This window comes from Chironomus tepperi, unplaced genomic scaffold (genome assembly GCF_022539635.2).
Source record: "Chironomus tepperi strain 1889 unplaced genomic scaffold, CSIRO-AGI_Ctep_v1 contig_298, whole genome shotgun sequence".
NCBI classification, from domain to species: Eukaryota; Metazoa; Arthropoda; class Insecta; order Diptera; family Chironomidae; genus Chironomus; species Chironomus tepperi.
Window position 1 is genome coordinate 3,445,302 of NW_027226420.1, and position 17,440 is coordinate 3,462,741.

The following is a 17,440-nucleotide window of genomic DNA, read 5'->3' on the forward strand; positions in this document are numbered from 1 at the left end:
TTCTCATTCCAAAACTCCATCAGCCTAACTTATTACTATTATTACTTCACATTACTTTAAACTCTCTATATAATAAGACGACCTCCTAACAATTTACAATCTATAGCCTAAAATCTTTAACCTTCTTATCAAACTAAAGCAGCAACAAAAAAAAATGAAAAGAGAATTAATTAACGTATTTTAGATAACAACAAGGCATTACACAAGAGTACCTTCAATTTCTATTTATTTATATTTTTGTGTGCATGTACAAATCAAAGTGGAAGTGAATATAATGGGGAGGAATGTAATATGTGGATATAGGTAAGAAGCAAGTAAGAGTAAGAGAGATAATTGAGTAGCCGGACGGAATGGAAGAGCTGTTTGGAGAGCTAAATAGTAAAAAAAGGAAGGCTTAATTAAAGATTTAAAAATTACGATTGCATTGTTGTATTGAAACTTATGTTTAGGCATGTTTGGGATGAGAATGGGAATGGATAGTAAGCAAATGTATTTTTCGAGATAATTTTAATAAGAATTGATTCTAAAATAAATTGGATGCATGACTTAATAGCTACATATACTTTTGGGATTGTTCTATAGACGCACTACATGCAGACCAGACCAAACCAGACCGGTTGAATGAGGAAGAATTTAAATGAACGCAAAAACAATCGTGCTGCATACAATTGCAGTCACACAGACCACAAAATACCATTTCTTTACTCTAGTAATGGCAGCTAATTCGAGAGGGAAATTGCGTAAGAGCAAAAAAAGAGCTCACAATGTGTTGGCACTTTTTGTTGTTATTGCTACTGCAAATATAAAGTTATACATTCAATTACCATAATATACTCATTCATATTTATTCATGTTAGCAAACATTGCTTTTATGAGCTTCAAAATCGAATTTAAATTGTAGTAAAATAGATTTTTTTCGATTCGACTCATTATGCTGTCGAGCAGCTTTATTACTACTTGCTCATTTCTTTTTGGATTTCGTGTTTATTCAATGGAAATTCCTTTTCGTAAAAACTTTCTACTTGATCACGTTGCTTGATGCAATATGCTTACACTCAAAAATTCAATTTTTGGTGCTTGATTTTGCAGCTTTTCAGCTACTCGATTAAGTAATTTAATTAAATAATTTATCATATTGACATGGCATGAACATGCGTTAAATTGAGGAGGAAGCTTCATTTCTTTTTATGTCGCTAAGTCAATAGGTCAAATGTAAATTTATTCATAGTGTTCGCATTCACATGATAAGATGCTTAATGCTGTATATACAGCCATAGCTTCATCTTTCTCACTTCCACTTAACTTTTGCCTTCTTTACATCCAATCCATTCATTCTCACTTCTGTGCATTTTGATCAACAAAAGAGAATCTTTTGAGACACGCAATGCTGAATATGCTGCATGGATTTTGTTCTCAATTTCCTTTTCATTGTTGTTGCTGTGCCGAGAATCTTCCATGTTAGTCTAATTCAATTAAGTTGAGCATTTTATGGGTCAAATTGTTGACTCTCGCAGTCACCTCACATTAAGTTAATTAATCCATTTTTGTGTATGACTGAATCATCACTTGAATGTTCTGGACACGTTTTTTCTATTGCTTAATGTCTTCAATTAAATATTTTCAATGTCATTCCTCAATTTCTCAATGAGAACAGCTATTCTGATAAGATTCTTAATGACTTGATATCTATCCAGCCAAGACCATCCACGACATCCAAAATTCTAGTCAATACAATGGACATAAACAGCACAATGCCAACAAAATAAATAATTTGATACAAAATGATAAGATAAGGCACAAAATGCAATCAAATAAGTTCCGATAAATGTCCAAAAAAGTGATAAAAATTTCATCAATTCTTGTTCCTTATCACTTTCTGATTTTTCTTTTATTTCGTGGCTTACATGTGCCGAATGACTATGACAAATGCTTTATTGTTGAAATCCAGCCGATAAGTAAACAATTGAAAACTTTATGTCAGGCACAGTGAAACAAAAAGGGTCGAAAAACTTTTAAGAGGTCATGAAATAGCTGCGAATATCCCCAAATATCTTGATTTTATGGCGATAACATTAACATTTGCCTTTTTCCTAAGAACAATTTTGTTGACTGTTGTCACGCAAAATTAAGTACATTTTGGTAATGAATTCTTATTCGGAATCAGAAAGCAAAGTTTAGGAAAACAATAATTAGTCTTGAAAAATTAATGACTAAATTCTTAGACTTGAGTATGAACATTGCTTCTTGTTAGAACTATTTTGGGTTGGCATGGAAAATTAATATTTCCGAAATGGAATGGCAATTATTTCTGTAGGTCTTGGTCTAGGTAAGATTAACATATTGCGACATTCAGAGTTGTTGGCTTGGCTGTTGCTGTAATTAGGGGAAGTCGGTCAGCTTTGTAGTAAGGGTTCCTGATGGCGAGTCTGAGAACGAGACTTTTAGGTAGTATTAGTCCCGGTCTTGATCTCAGTTCCGGTTTCATCTCCATCTCAGTCTTGGTCTCGTCTTCGTATCAGTCCTGGTCTCGTCTCCGTCTCAGTCCTGGTCTCGTCTCCGTCTCGGTCCTGGTCTCGTCTCCGTCCCGGTCCTGGTCTCGTCTCTGTCCCGGTCCTGGTCTCGTCTCCGTCTCGATCCTGGTCTCGTCTCCAGAATTTGTCCTAAATCCTTACTTTGGCGTCATCTGACTGTCCAAGTTAGTATTTGAGCATGATCATCTGATATCCAAACGAGTCATGATGCATAACCTCAGTAAACATCCACAATCTCAACAATTCTATCCATCTGAATCAACAGCACTGCAGAATATCGCAAGATGAAATCCGAAATATTACTGATATGGAAGTTATGGAGGTAGACATTGATGATTATTAATATTTTATGACAAATGAACTTTCAAGGTAGCAAATGTCATCGAATTGAGAAGGTTGCAACCAGCACCGGATTCAATAATACATGTGATGATTATATTCATAAGCAACTGCTGTCGTTTTCACTTTCAATTCCATCCACATGTTAGAAGTCAGCACATAATAACAATGGGACTGATTTGATGACTCAATGACTTGAGGAAATCCCTTCCTTTTAATTCAATACTGAATTGTTTAAGGGGTTAATTTATGCCACAAGTCTATAAACAGTATAACATTATGCTTTAATGAAGGAATTCGATAGATTAAAATCGTAAAAATGAGAAATTATAGTCAGAATCGGCATGAAAAAGCTTTGTTGTGTGGGAAATGACATTCAAGTATGAGCCAATAAACTTCTTAAAATTACGGTGCATGAAGATATTTTTAAGCATTTGCAGCTTCAAAAGTACTTTAATGAATGATGATTTATTGTCGACGATTTTGTTCACGACTTTCTAGGTCATGACACTTTTTTTTTACAGAAAATACCAAAAAGAACTAATATCAGTAACCTTTATGTGCTTCCACTGTAATCTCTCAATTTCGTGTCACATCATTCTATGTTTTACTGTGTGGTATTAAAAGGTAGAGGAAGACAAATTAAATGGAATTACATTTTTGTCTCTAGATGAAGCATTTATGTGGCTTTAGGCAATCATTCTATATTGGGTAGGTCACTAATTCTGCCATATTGGGCTACATTGTAATAGGCAAAGGTTTGATTATTATTACATTGACATCTTAATTACAGGGGCAAGAATATAAAATGGCAGTAATAAATTTGCGTGACGGATTCTTGCCACTTTTGTTGTTAAGTGGGAATATTAAGTTGTTGGAGAATTGTGAAATTGATGGAATAATCGAGCAATTAGATTTTGAGGTGAGCATTTTTTTTTTTTTTTCAAAATTCTGCTAACTTTTTTGAATTTTCAAAAACCGTTAAAATGTTAATTTTTTTGAATTTTTGAAAACCGTTAAATTTTTGAATTGATATTTTGGACAAAAAACTAGAAATTTTATGATTTTTTGACGAATTTCCAAAATTCAATATTCTGGCAACTTTTTTGAATTTTCAAAAACCGTTAAAATGGCAATTTTTTTTTTTTGAATTTTTGAAAACCGTTGAATTTTATGGACAAAAAACAAGAAATTTTATATTTTTTTAGCAATTTTCTGTCTTACTCATAATTCCACATAGAAATGCGCTCACAAATGTCAATCATCTTCACTTCCTCCCATCTGATTTGATTACTTCTTTATAATGTCAAAATATAATTGAGAAAAACTTTCATTTCACTTTTTTTCCGTTCACAAATTGCCTCCATTAATTCAATGTGACTGTTTTACGTTGGAAGTAGTTTAAGAATCATTTTTGATAACAAATCTGTTCATCAACCTCGAATAGAATTTCTATTCATAGGATGTAAATAGCACCCTATAATCAAGAATCTAATTCAGAAGTTGTCAAATTTTATTTTGGATTCGCACAAATACGTTGATGGCGGTAATTTTTGATTCTAATGGAGCAAATGAGATAAGTAAATTACATATATATGCAAAATAAAATTCTACATCGTTGCCGAAAATTGTGAACCCGAAAAGGTAGGCAAATATAAAGCAAAAAGGTTCATTACCATAAATATGAGAATTTTGTTAATTAGGACTTGTGTGCGAGATCTTATTCCTCGATTACAATTCCTTCCATGCTATTTTAAGGCATAACTTATTCAATCAAAATTAACACTCTTTGTACATATTTGCATAAATGGACATGAAATTGTGTAGCAACAAACTTATTCAAAAAAAAACAAACGTCGAGCAATTATTGTATTCACTTATTTCTCTTTTAAAATAGATCGATACGGTACAATAAACCAACAAGACCACTGTTAAGTCTTTTAATAGCTTATGATCACATCTTTTGCTTTACAGTCGAAGTCATTTCAATTGAAACATTTTTATTTTTTTATATTTTTTTCTCAATATTGCAGTCAGTTGTATAAAATTGCTTTTAATGAACTGCGAAAAATGAAATATAATTGTGATCGTAGCATGATGTGATCTGTCTTAATAGGTCTGAGAGCTTTTAAGTTGTAGTTTAAATAGTAGCTTTTTCAAAGCTTTTGTAGTTTACTGAGATGATTTAATTTGAATTCAAAATTTTCAAAATACAACTCTTAACGAATTTTCAACTTCAAAATCTATCAAAGTATGCTTTGAAATTTTTAAATTTTTTTATAATATTTTTGTACAAAAGGTTCAAAATGAGTGACGATAATAAGGATAATGAACATGATGTTAAGAATGTTCTTAATCAATTTTCGGATCAAGACGTAATAAGAAATCTGTTGTTTGAGAGTCTCGATAGAGAGAAGAAATTGAAAAGATTGTTGAATGAGCAAATTATTATAAATGATAAGTTGAAAATTGAACTAGAAATAGAGAAAAGGAAGACATCAATAAATGGTAATTAATGCTTCTAAAATGCGGGACTTCTGAAAGTGGTGATTTAAAGGCGTAACATATGTGGTTCTAGCCGCTTCTAGCTTAACTCCACCATGTACTTCACTTCACCTTCTCGTCGTGAGGGCCTTCAATCCAAGCCAAAAAGTAGGACGAAGTTAAACAAGGTTCTGGTAATTACAGGGTGCGTTGGTCTATTAAGCCTGCATCCTAAAACACGAGCTAAGAGAACTAATAAGAAAGCCAGACTAGAACTTCATAAATCCGAAATAATTTATATAAAAGAACTCCATAAATTGATAATTGACAATAATACAAAATTTCAATTTATTTACAGTCGAATCTTCATCAGATGAATCCGAAAAATCTCTAGAAAACTGTCCAAAAATAGAAGAAGCACATCCTACTGAAGAAGACTTGAAAGATACATTTGGTACAAATAGTGGATTTTTGATGCAATACAAGTATTAATGTTTAGTTATATTAATGACTTTTCTAAAAGCCTTTGTTAATCTAAATCCCTTGAAATCCTAGCCCTGATCTAATCTCAATTCGTTCCAGATATGACGACCTCCGACAATCGTACACGCGATGTGTAAAAAAACTCAATAAGAAACACAAGCAATTAAAGAAGATTCTTCAAGATGCAGAATATCAAAGATTTCTAAACATTCAATTGAAATCTGAGAATGAGAAGCTTAATGAGAAAATCCAGAAAATTTGTCATCGTTATTTTATACTAATGGATAGAAGATGCGAGGAGGTATTCAATTTAAAATTCCGTTCCTTAATTGCAAAGTATTAAATTTAATAATTTTAATTTTTCCAGAAAAGCTTGCTTGAAAATGAAATTGAGAATCTTCAAATGAGACTGAGGAATTGCGAGGAACTTAATGAGAAATTCTATCGCACACATATTAATTTATTAAAATAGGAAAGGATGATTAATCTTGATAGAAACTTAAAGTTATTGCTTTCTTGGCTTAAATCCAACATGAACTCCACTCATAGACTTCAAAGTCAACTGTACGATTACTTTAAGCTCTATGTCACTCTTTGTCAACTCAAAATTCCTTAAAATATGACACATTGTGCTTTTAAGTTCCAGCATAGCAAATTTCTGACCAATACAGTTTCTCGGACCAGCACTAAATGGAACATAAACAAATGCATTCTCATTCTTTAAAACTTTATCAAGGAATCGTTCAGGCTTAAATTCTTCTGGATCATCAAAATAAACAGGATTTCGATTTGCGTGATAAATTGACAAGCTGACATTGACTGTAGCTGGAATGATTTTTCCATCAAAATCCAGATCTTCATCCAAACTTCTTCCAATCATTGGAACTGGTGGATATAATCGCAATGATTCTTTGATGCAACATTCAAGATATTTCATGTCCAGTAACTGATTATAAGTTGGATCAACATTCAAGTCATCTCCTACAATTTTCGTCACTTCCTCATAAGCCTTTTGTTGAATTTCTGGATGTTGAGATAATAAATAAAGTGTGAATGTCGTTGTTGCTGTGACTGTATCATGTCCTTCAAACATAAAAGTATCAACTTCTTCAGCTATTTCTGCATTTGTTAAAGGTTGGCCATTTACATTTGATTTAAGCAATACATCCAATAAAGCTAATCTTTTCTTCATTCCAACAGATTCATCATCGGAATCAGGAATGTCAATATCCTCATTCACAATCATCTCACGACGTTTTTCAATAATATTCCTAGTAAAGCCATGAAGTACTTCTAGATATTTGTCATGTTGCACCTTATCATTTGTTAGATTAAAGATAACAGCAGGTCGTTTCCAAACGTGCATCATTCGATTCGAGATAATGTAAGTCATTCTGAAAATAAGTTTAATTAATACGTGATATCATAATTAAATTAACTAACTTACTCTCTGACTGTTTGTGCATATTCAGAATTAGTAATCTGAGCATTTAACTCAACTCCCATAGCGGTTTGTGATATGATATCAAGTGACATCAGTGTAACTACATCATAAATGTCAAATGGTTCCACACTTTTCATCCCTTTGAGTTTATTGACAAAAACACGATTCTGTTGATTAAAAACATCCACAAATTGCTGTAGAATCTTAAAATGAAATGTAGGTGTGATGATTTTACGTCTTGTGAACCATTTTTGACCTGTAGATATGAGAAGTCCATTTCCAAGCCATTCGTAAAGATGCTCATATAAATTATTTTTTGTTAATTGCCTCTGATTTGATAAGAGAATTTCAAACAGTCTTGGATCTTTTGTGAGAATAACAAGTCGTTTAAAGACCCAGACTCTCATACTGTCGCCAAATGTATCAAAATAGTACTGCATTAGCGGCATTGTATCTATGAATAAATTGCAGCTTTTATTAAATAATTCTCAATCTATGACTTTATATGATTACTAACCTTCAGGTTTACGATTTAAATACAATAGACTATTTCCAATTATTGGAAATGTCGGTGGACCGGCAAATAAATTTGCACATTTCACTCTACGTGGATCCTTAAATCCAAATTTGTCGTAGATAAGTAAAAGCACGATTATTATCAGCACAAACCATAAAAATAACATTATTTTTTATTTAAAAATCACGAATCACTTGCAACTTATTTAAAATCGGAACTTGAACTGAGCTAAATTTTCATTTAGAGAACTAAAGTCATTTAAATGGAAATGAGAATGAGAGTGATTATAGAATAGCTTTATCAGTGAGATTGTTTATAGCTTATAAAGAGAATATGAGCATATAGTCAGGTACTTAAATTCTCAGACCTAGACATTATTTATTCACATTTTCCTTAATCCAAGTCATAAAAGCATTAATGTCGGTAAATCCAACAGGATTTTCTAACGAACATTTCCCATTAGATCCTGTTACTGTAATACTTGCGATTCCTCTAAGATAATATTTATTATTAATAATCTCAACTATACCGCCACCTGAGAATCGCCTGGACATGCAAGTCCATTTTGATAACTTTTGGCACAGAATGTTGATTCCTCTGGTAATAAGGCAAAGAAAATGTTATCTGTACAATCTTCACGTGATATTACTGTCATTTTTCCATAATGTAGATATCTGCTAGGCTCAAGACTTTCTATTGTCGATCCAAAACCAAGAACTGTCATATCCTTATTGATTTTGTCTTTAATTAATGGTAGTCTTTCTGGTAAACAAATTGGTCTGATAAAGCCAGAGAATTGTAGGATACTGTCCAAAATCATAATTGCTATATCCTGTTTGATTACTTTGTCATGATGATACTTTGGATGCTTGATTATCCTCGACACTCTTCTCAATCTTTCATGTCCTTTTAAACTTTCTAAATCAACCGATCCAAAAAGTAAGTGAAAATCTGTAGCTGGCAATAGTTCCTTTTCTGAATTGACCACACAATGTCCTGCTGTTATCGATGCTTTTGCCGTTATTATAGATGCTGCACATCTATAAAGGGACTTGTAAAATATTGCCGCATGAAACGGAAATTGACCGTCATATGCAGTTTCACCGCCATTTACTCGAAATACTATTGAATTGACAGAAAGTCCGCATTCGTAGTTTTCCTAGAAAATAATCAGAATTAGGGATTTAGAGTCGATTCAAAAGAAGGATATAAACTTACATTAAAAACATATCTCGGAATTTGTGTAGCATTCGGAAATAAATGAAAGGAAGATTCTCAAGCCTTAATTCACTTTTGGATTTACTGACAGGTTTGGCTGTTGAGTATAGATTAGATCTATTGATGTTATCATCTTTCGACAGACAAATGGGAATATTGTCCACATAAACTTGCTGAAGCTTTGGAGCTTTCTCAAAGTCATCGAATTTGACCCGAAAGTTAATGACCAAATTCGACTTTTGACTCCTTCCTTTATAGTTTGATATTGAGAATATCTTCTGGTCATTTGTGGTTGAGTCACCGACATCGTTCTAGAATAAATTTAAATAAGTATTAAAGTTTAGTCATAAGAATCTTATTCCTTACAATAAAGGCAAGCAAGTCCTTGTCAAATAGAAAATCAATTTTCCTTCCAATATTAAATTGATGTCCATAAATAGTCAATATTCCTTCCCAACTGTCATTTTCATTATTCACAATTTCCAAATCAGCACATTCATTGCTGACAATTTCCTCAGGACATAATTGAACATCATTGACCTTAACTTTAAGTATAGCAGGTAAAGCAGATAGCTGATTATAATTCACAAAGAAATTAAATTTAAGCACTTCTCCTCGTTTAAGCATTTTTGAGTCATCAGTTATGACGAAAATTCGATTATCTCGAGATGTTGAATGACTGAACTCATTCTGAAAGTAGTTCCTTTTAAGATGATTTTCTTAATTAATTTAAGTATTATTTCCTCACCACAAATCCAATAACAGCATCATTAAATTCAATCTCAATTTTGATTCCTTTCTGATCACGATTTGGATTATAGTTAAAGCTTCCATACCATCGATTGTCCAATGCTCTTAGAAAATCAATTTGAGGACAAGAACTTGCTAAAATAATCGGTTCATCCAATGGTTCTTGATGATGCTCATGTTGATTACGATGAAAATGTTGAAATTGTGGATGATTTTGATGTGAATGACCAAAATGATTTTGATTATTCTGATTGCGTCGTCTACGGTAAAATCTTCTATGCTGTGCATTGGCACATTCGTGGATTAAGAGTATTAAACTAATCAACTGGAAATTTATCAAATAGATTAAATACTTATATATCAAATTTAAGAAGTTCCTTTACTTTATAAAGTTCCATTTTACAGGATGTTATTTATTTCTAAAAAATCAACTTTGCTTTCAAAAAATTCTCAAATGTGAATGCTTAAAATGTATATTGATGACTGAATGACTCGCTTCAATTGTAATGTAAATGTACTTTTAAAAAATATTTGGGAGAATAAGCAGAAATACTCGAATAATTAAGTCTGTCGAAAACTTTCAAGTGTCTAAATGCTTAAATTTAACTTAGATCATCTTCCAATACATGCTTAATGCTTCCATTCTGCCCAATGTGACTCAGTCCCAAAATGACGACTCTGTATGAATCTTTCAAGTCTTTCACCTCGTTCAATTAATTCATTAATCATAAAGTCAACTTGACGTGCATGTTCTTTAAAGTCCTTTATGTGATTCTCGATGAAGACCTTTTCAACCTTCGATTGAGCTTTTGTGTCCAAAAAATTCTCTAATTGCGAAAATAGATTCTTGAAATGACCGCTAACAATGTCCAAATGAGTTGAAATGTCCAATGACGTAGAAATGTTTAGTTCGTTACTTTCGTCTAGTGATGTTGAGGCTGGCGTATAAGCGTCATCGTCGTGGCTCTGATTGTTTTCTTCCTCAATTCGACTGTATTGATGAATATTTTCCGGAGAAATTAGCGCAGAAACTTGTAAGGATATACAAGATTCAGTATTTCGTCGTATTAGTTTTTTGTTATTCGGTTTTCTTATTAAAGGAATTCCATTTGGCCAACGAGTCTGAACTTTCGGTGCTACATTTGAGTAATAATGTCTGTGATCACTGGATGTTTTCAAAATATGAAGATTTAATGTTTTTTAAAACAAAATTATATAAATTTCAATTCTTACCTCAAGGACCTACGTTTGTTAGGTGTATTCATCATGTTGTAATGTTAATTAAACTTTATATCAACGTTATTTTAATAATTTTTCAAAAATATTCTTTAACCTTAAATGTTGTCAAAAAATCTGAAGTTCAAAACCATACAATTGAATTTGTAAGGTTTTCAAAAAGTCTGAAATTTTGAAAAATATATGGCCGTTAAATATTTTAAAAAACCCTAAGAATTACAAAGTTTAATTAAATATAAAATATGAGCACTAATTCATGAAATATGTTAAACAACAGCAAATGCATCTGACACATTAAAAACAGCAGATAAGTAAAATAAGGACGATTAAATTAACTAACTCTAATTTATCTGGATGATGTAATTGTACACAAATTCGCCGCTACTTCGAATTCTTTATTTGCAACTACACTTTGCCTATCAAGAGCAAGCCTTATTAGATAATCTGCCATACATCCTTTTTCTTCAAGACTTTTTTCCGGATATATTAAAGTTAAATAATCTATTAATGAACTTTTAGCCATCATATTCCGAAATGAACTCTCGCAAACTGACATTAAGCAAATTCCTACTATTGCTAACAATTTTAATTTCCTGGAATACAAAAAACATACTTTAGATAATGATAAATTTAATTAAATTAATTTTTACCTCATTTTAATAGTTTCCTTTTAAAAAATTCTTGTTAAACAACAAAACCTTACAACAGTAGGTAACGACTCATTATTTGAATATAAATTCAAGTTCAAATGAGTTCAATTTTTTTGTCTAATTTTTCAAATATTTGTTAATCGTTATTTTTCAAATATTTTTTTAACCGTTAATAAAAATACCTAGGTAGTTAGACACAATAATGTTCTTTATTCAGTTGATTAAAAATATCACCAAACCATTTCTATGGCTATAAAATTCACTAATTGACAATTTAATTTGCTTTAATTATGATTCCATCATCAGCGTTTAATGTTATTTGATCGCCATGTTTGATCTTGTCTGTAGCCCATTTGGCACCAACAATGCATGGAAGATTGCCTGTAAAGGAATTAGTTATAAGTTTCGTTTTCGCTACAAGTCAACAATAGCTTACATTCTCGAGCAACTACAGCTCCATGTGATATTAGTCCACCAATCTCAGTACAAATTCCATTAATTACGTTGAAGTATGGAGACCAAGCTATATCAGTGCTGTAAATAGGAAATTGAATTAGATGTGGTCTATAATGCTCAATATAAGGTGTAAATTACCAAAAAGTTATTAAAATGTCTCCTTTTTGAAGCTTGTGAATTTCTGAAAAGTTCTTGATCACACATGCTCGACCTGTTACTTTACCGCTGCATACTGGCATTCTGAAAACATACACATAAAGTATCAAGTTCCAGACCTACAAATTCAATACTTACCCTTTCACTAAAATATCACCTTCCTCCATATCTACTTCATCATTTGACTGCGATAATGGCTTTGGAATTCCGAAACAGATTTCCTCAAAAATGAACTGATTATGGATCTCAATCATCTTCTGTCTCCTAATTGCCTTATGTATCAAAGACACTTCTCTGTTCTTTATAACAGCTTGAATCTCTTGAACTGTCAGGTGATAAATCAAGTCTTTATCAGGAAGTAGCCCTTCATTGACCATCTTTTTGCTAAGATGTATAACACCTCGACGCAGCTCATTGACGCTTTCTATCAACATGCTTTTAGCAGTTTCTCTATACTGTACAGCTTTGCGACATCTTATAATCAGGAACCTTAAAAGTTTACGTGACAGACCCGTGACTGGTGTCTTCAATTTGTTGATTATATCCTCAATATCCACTTCAGTAGATCTTTCAGTGCTTGTTTTAGGGGATATCCTTAAATTCGTTTTAATCATCTCAATAACCTTCTCAGGTTCCATTGCCCATGTTTTGGAAAGTAAATCAAATTCTTTAAGTGTTCTGTGTCCATGACGTTCCATAAATATTTGGAACAGACTAAAGGAATACTCATCATTTGTTTGCAGCCATTCTGGACACTTTTTGTCATCAACTTCAAGAAATTCGTTCTCTCTTCCTGTTGCCTTGATGCTTTCTGCGATTTTTTGGATCGATTCGGGTATATTAGCAGACTCGATGTTACCAATGGAACCTAATATAAGAGTTACATCACGTTGATGCTCAGTAGTCAATTCTTTTGATCCTCTGGTTAGGACAGCAAAGATTAATGCATTATAAATTGCACTGTAGCTTGACACATACATATGTCCAATAACAACGTCAGAAAAGCTTCGATTCTCACGTAAAATTAGTTCCAATATTTCTGATGATGTTTTGTATTTTAGTAGGCTTTGCTCTGATAATCTCATCTTCATGTTGTCCAGTCCTTTCTTTGGTTTCTTACGATATTTATCAATTGTATACATGCTGTATGCGAAGAACTTCATTTCATCCATAGCTGCTTTAAACTTATTTGCAAACATATTTCTATGGGACATAATCTCATTAAGGTTTGGATATTGCTCGAATATATCACCTCCAAAGATAGAAAATGATATTGCTTTGTTCATTACTGTTGGTTCCTTTGCCATCGACTTTAAAGCTTGATTGTATGCTTCCATAAATACTGTATCATTAAAACAGGTAAACAGATGTCTATAAAGTGGGCTATACTTTCTACTTCCCATCAGTTGCAGGTTTAATTCTTCAAATGTTTCTGTTATTATGGCATTTGTAAGCTTGGATACAGCTCCATTTAACACTTCTCCTACATTAGCTCTTGTGTATATATCATAACCGCTCATGACAGCTGTATCAGTTTCATGTGCAATCTCAAAGTCTGTAAAGTTATTTAATGCAGTTATGGCACGTGATTGCAACAAGAATATCCTCTTGTCTTTAGTTATGGCAAATTCAATATCTCGAGGAGATCCGAAGAACTTCTCCATGATGATGGCAAGTTTAGCTAGTCTTAATGCTATGTCTTCAGAAAGGCACAATTTTTTACGATTTTCCTCATCAAGCTCCTTTTCAGTCACAGCTGATGAATCGTCCATTTCTATTATATACTTTTTATCACCCGGAATAGCTGCCAATAATGTTAAATCATCTCCTTTATAGTTCTGTCTAATCAAATAAGTATCAGGTTCCGATTTTGCAGATACAACGGACTCTCCAAGTCCAAAATTTGCCGTTATAACAATAACACTTGGATCTCCACTAAGAAAATGTCTTGAAAATAGAACACCTGCACTTTCAGCTACAACCATTTTTTGAATAACAACAGCCATTGAGCTATTTACTGGTTGGATGTTCTGCTTTCGGTATAGTGTACTTTGGAATGAAAATAGCGATGCCCAACACTTAACTATGGCTTCAAAAACTTCTTCATTAGTTTTAAGACCTAAGAATGTTTGATTTTGTCCAGCAGCTGAAAGTTCCTCGGCATCTTCCGTGACACCTGATGAACGGACAGCAAATCGAGCTTGAGAGTCGTAATTAATCTGTTCTAGTTTTGGAGTCATGGCTAGTTTTAAGCTGTCATTGATTTCTGTGGATATGAATGCTTGTTGGACTCTAAAAAGGGAGTAGATAAATAGAATTAAGTATCAGCTACATCAATTGCTTAAGGATATCAGAACATACCTTTTACAAGCCTCTTCCAAGCTTCCTTCAGTCTTTTCATAAGCTATGTCTTCCATTTCCTTCAATGCAATTCTAATCTCATCGTTATTCTTTACATGCTCATCAAAAGCAGACACACTGACTACGAAACCTTGAGCGACAAAGAAGTCAGGTGTATCCACATCATTTGGGTCATGGAATATAGTTTTTGTAATTGATCCTGAACGCTGTCTTCCTGTTTTTGGTGCTTCACTTTCCATTAACTGCTTAGCTCTCATTGATTTTCTTAAGGCTGGGATTGATAAATGATCTACCAGTGCATTGAAGACATGAAAACTGCGACTTCGAGGATCGAGTAGTTGCTCTCCTGTAAATGGATTAAAATTAGCATCGGAACTTACATTTATTAACAATCTATTACCTTTGGTCTCCTGAATCATCCTTAAAGTAGCCAATGAACATCCCTTACCACCAGCTACCAAAACACTCTGAGCTTCCTTATCAGCAAAAGACAGAATCTGCTTATCAGGTGATGGCAAGTCAGTGCGATTAAATATTCTTTTAATCTTGGTCGGAATGTCTTCATACTCAAAATGACGAATATTTCGTGGGTACCAAAAGACTGCAACACCATATCCACGAATACAATTACATACAATGTCAACTGGCACTATAAATGCATTCCATTTCTCTCCTACATATCCACCAAATAATGGAACCTTTTCGTTATTCTTAAAGGTAACTACAGCAATGAATGAATGATCACCAGCCTTAATTTGAACGATCGTTGCCTGTGGAAGTTGGTCTTGATATTCACCAAGTGCTGCTAAATGAAAGTCTGTCCATTTAATTGGCAATACTTCACCGTTGCAAGTTCGGACGCTTCCAAATTGTGAGCTGGAATGGATTATTTTGAATATGCAGCTATGATACTAATATATATGAACTTACTGAGTAACTCCAATTTTTGAACTGAATGCTCCGACTTCGATATTAGTTCCATCCCTCATGCTGCCTATAATGACTCCTGTTCTGTGGACATTTTCATTCTTATGCGGTCCCCAGCGTCTCTTCCTCAATCCAGGTAAATTAAGTTCCTTAATTTCTGCTTTTGGCAACAGACCTTCCATATATGCGTCATAATTCTTCTCATAAACTCTAACTTGTCCTTTACATGCACCGAACTGATCATATCCACCAGCATCATTAAGATTTATTAATTTACTCCATTTACCATCTCGCCATTTTTCTGTTGCCAATGCACTTGCAATCAGTCCAGTATTCCATTCATATGGCCAGAATGAAGGGTCACTAGCTGCTGTCCAACTAAAATTGTTTGTTATTTAAGGACTTAGATGTTAAATAAAGAGAAACTTACATGAAATTAAGCTTCACAAAGTGGTAGTCAGTCTCATCATCTGACAAAACCTGTGATATACCCTTCCTCAGCATTCCTGCATATGTGATTCTCCATCTTGAATATGGCACAAGACATTCTATTTTTAAGCCGGATCCTTCAAACATACTCGGATGTGCATTTGGAATTTTCGTATGCGGATGATCTAATCATAAACAGAGAAATGTTAAATGTGCATCTATAAATAAGTCACGATGATTTTCTAACCAGGCAGTGTGTATGTCTCGAACTTATTATCACATTTAAGTCGCAAAATCATCCAAATTTCTGCAATTCGATGCTTTCGTCTGATGAACTTAATAAACAAGGAATTTCCATCTTGATCAGTTCCATAAATCTTCTGCGAGTCTGTGCTGTCTTCACTATACAGTAATTTTGGAGTTTCGCTCTCATATTTTCTCAGTTCCTTTATGAATTTTAATTGCCGCTTTTTGTTTTTCTTGAGAATATACTCAGCATACATCTTTTTGAGGAAGAAGTTCCATGCTAAAAAAATTGTAAATAAACAATGTACTCATTATTTGACGTAAAGCTTTCAAATGGATGATAAGAGGAAGTAATTGATAAGTATAGCAAAATTTCTACTTTGGACTTTGATACACAAAGTGAGCAAAAATCACTGTGGGAAATAAATGAATGAGTTCCCATTATTGTCTAACAAACATTAATGATCTTCGTTGAGAACAAAATGTTCAAGGTCAACTGATCAGTCGTCAGGAACAAATTATCATAATTGAGGTGTTATTGGATGACATTTAGATTTTTAACGACTTTTTGAATTTTGAAAAATTTTGAACCGGTTTTTAAACCAAATTCAAATATTTTTCTAACTGATTTTTTGTCAAAATTAAATGAATGTTCCAAAAATGTCGTAGAATGTTTTCAAGTTCAGACTCAAATTATATAATCACAATGGTATATAATGGCAATAACATAACACCTAGCTTACCCGGCCGTGTATAATGATCTTTTGTCTTTTCTTTATTCTCTAAAATCAGCAGTCTATAAAAGATAAATGTTATCGTTCCAATCGCTAAAACTTTCATGTAATATAGAAAGTCAATATCCATGTTTGATCCCCCGATATCTTATCTGTCTATCAATAATTATTTTATTTTGTTCTGGAATGTTTATTGTCACTTGTCTCTTCGGATGTTAAATGTCGACTACTCGCTTGTACTCAATATCATTTAATTTTTCTTTCTATATTCTCACACATTTCTTGTTTTTTTTTGTTTTGGTTCTCTCATTTTTGCCAATTGCACGAGCACAGATGATAAAGCTATTGACCGATATATTTTTTTTGTGGGAAGAAAAGCATGTGTACTTGCTCGCTCAGAGCGAGTGAGCGATAAGACATGTGAATGAAGTTAATTAAAAAACAAAAATAAATGTTATGCAATGCGCGTAAAAATGAGT

General features: G+C 32.9%; 3 protein-coding genes, 1 long non-coding RNA gene and 1 pseudogene across 4 annotated transcripts; 1 reads left to right on the top strand and 4 right to left on the bottom strand.

Moving 5' to 3' along the window:
• Positions 1-5,719: 5,719 nt before the first annotated feature.
• On the top strand, positions 5,720-6,961 carry LOC139092358 (uncharacterized). The gene is made up of 3 exons (XR_011544582.1): positions 5,720-5,839; positions 5,937-6,138; positions 6,205-6,961. It is a non-coding gene; the product is annotated as an uncharacterized lncRNA (long non-coding RNA).
• LOC139092355 (cytochrome P450 4d2-like) lies at positions 6,266-8,052 on the bottom strand. Its single transcript, XM_070642707.1, has 3 exons — positions 7,799-8,052; positions 7,285-7,735; positions 6,266-7,231 (listed from the first exon to the last, which is right to left on the bottom strand). The coding sequence occupies exons 1-3, from the start codon at positions 7,962-7,964 to the stop codon at positions 6,343-6,345; spliced, it is 1,506 nt and encodes a 501-aa protein (XP_070498808.1). The 5' UTR covers positions 7,965-8,052; the 3' UTR covers positions 6,266-6,342.
• Positions 8,053-8,155: 103 nt separating this feature from the next.
• LOC139092343 (suppressor of tumorigenicity 14 protein-like) lies at positions 8,156-10,164 on the bottom strand (annotated as a pseudogene).
• Positions 8,832-11,106, bottom strand: LOC139092356 (uncharacterized). Its single transcript, XM_070642708.1, has 6 exons — positions 11,000-11,106; positions 10,150-10,931; positions 9,765-10,091; positions 9,383-9,706; positions 9,017-9,327; positions 8,832-8,957 (listed from the first exon to the last, which is right to left on the bottom strand). Exons 1-2 carry the CDS (start codon positions 11,032-11,034, stop codon positions 10,397-10,399), a joined length of 570 nt encoding a protein of 189 aa, XP_070498809.1. The 5' UTR covers positions 11,035-11,106; the 3' UTR covers positions 8,832-8,957; positions 9,017-9,327; positions 9,383-9,706; positions 9,765-10,091; positions 10,150-10,396.
• Positions 11,107-11,841: 735 nt separating this feature from the next.
• LOC139092344 (rifampicin phosphotransferase-like) lies at positions 11,842-17,305 on the bottom strand. The gene is made up of 10 exons (XM_070642693.1): positions 16,971-17,305; positions 16,229-16,507; positions 15,983-16,166; positions 15,556-15,930; positions 15,026-15,501; positions 14,626-14,971; positions 12,403-14,556; positions 12,247-12,348; positions 12,089-12,186; positions 11,842-12,033 (listed from the first exon to the last, which is right to left on the bottom strand). Exons 1-10 carry the CDS (start codon positions 17,089-17,091, stop codon positions 11,927-11,929), a joined length of 4,242 nt encoding a protein of 1,413 aa, XP_070498794.1. The 5' UTR covers positions 17,092-17,305; the 3' UTR covers positions 11,842-11,926.
• Between the last annotated feature and the right edge of the window lie 135 nt (positions 17,306-17,440).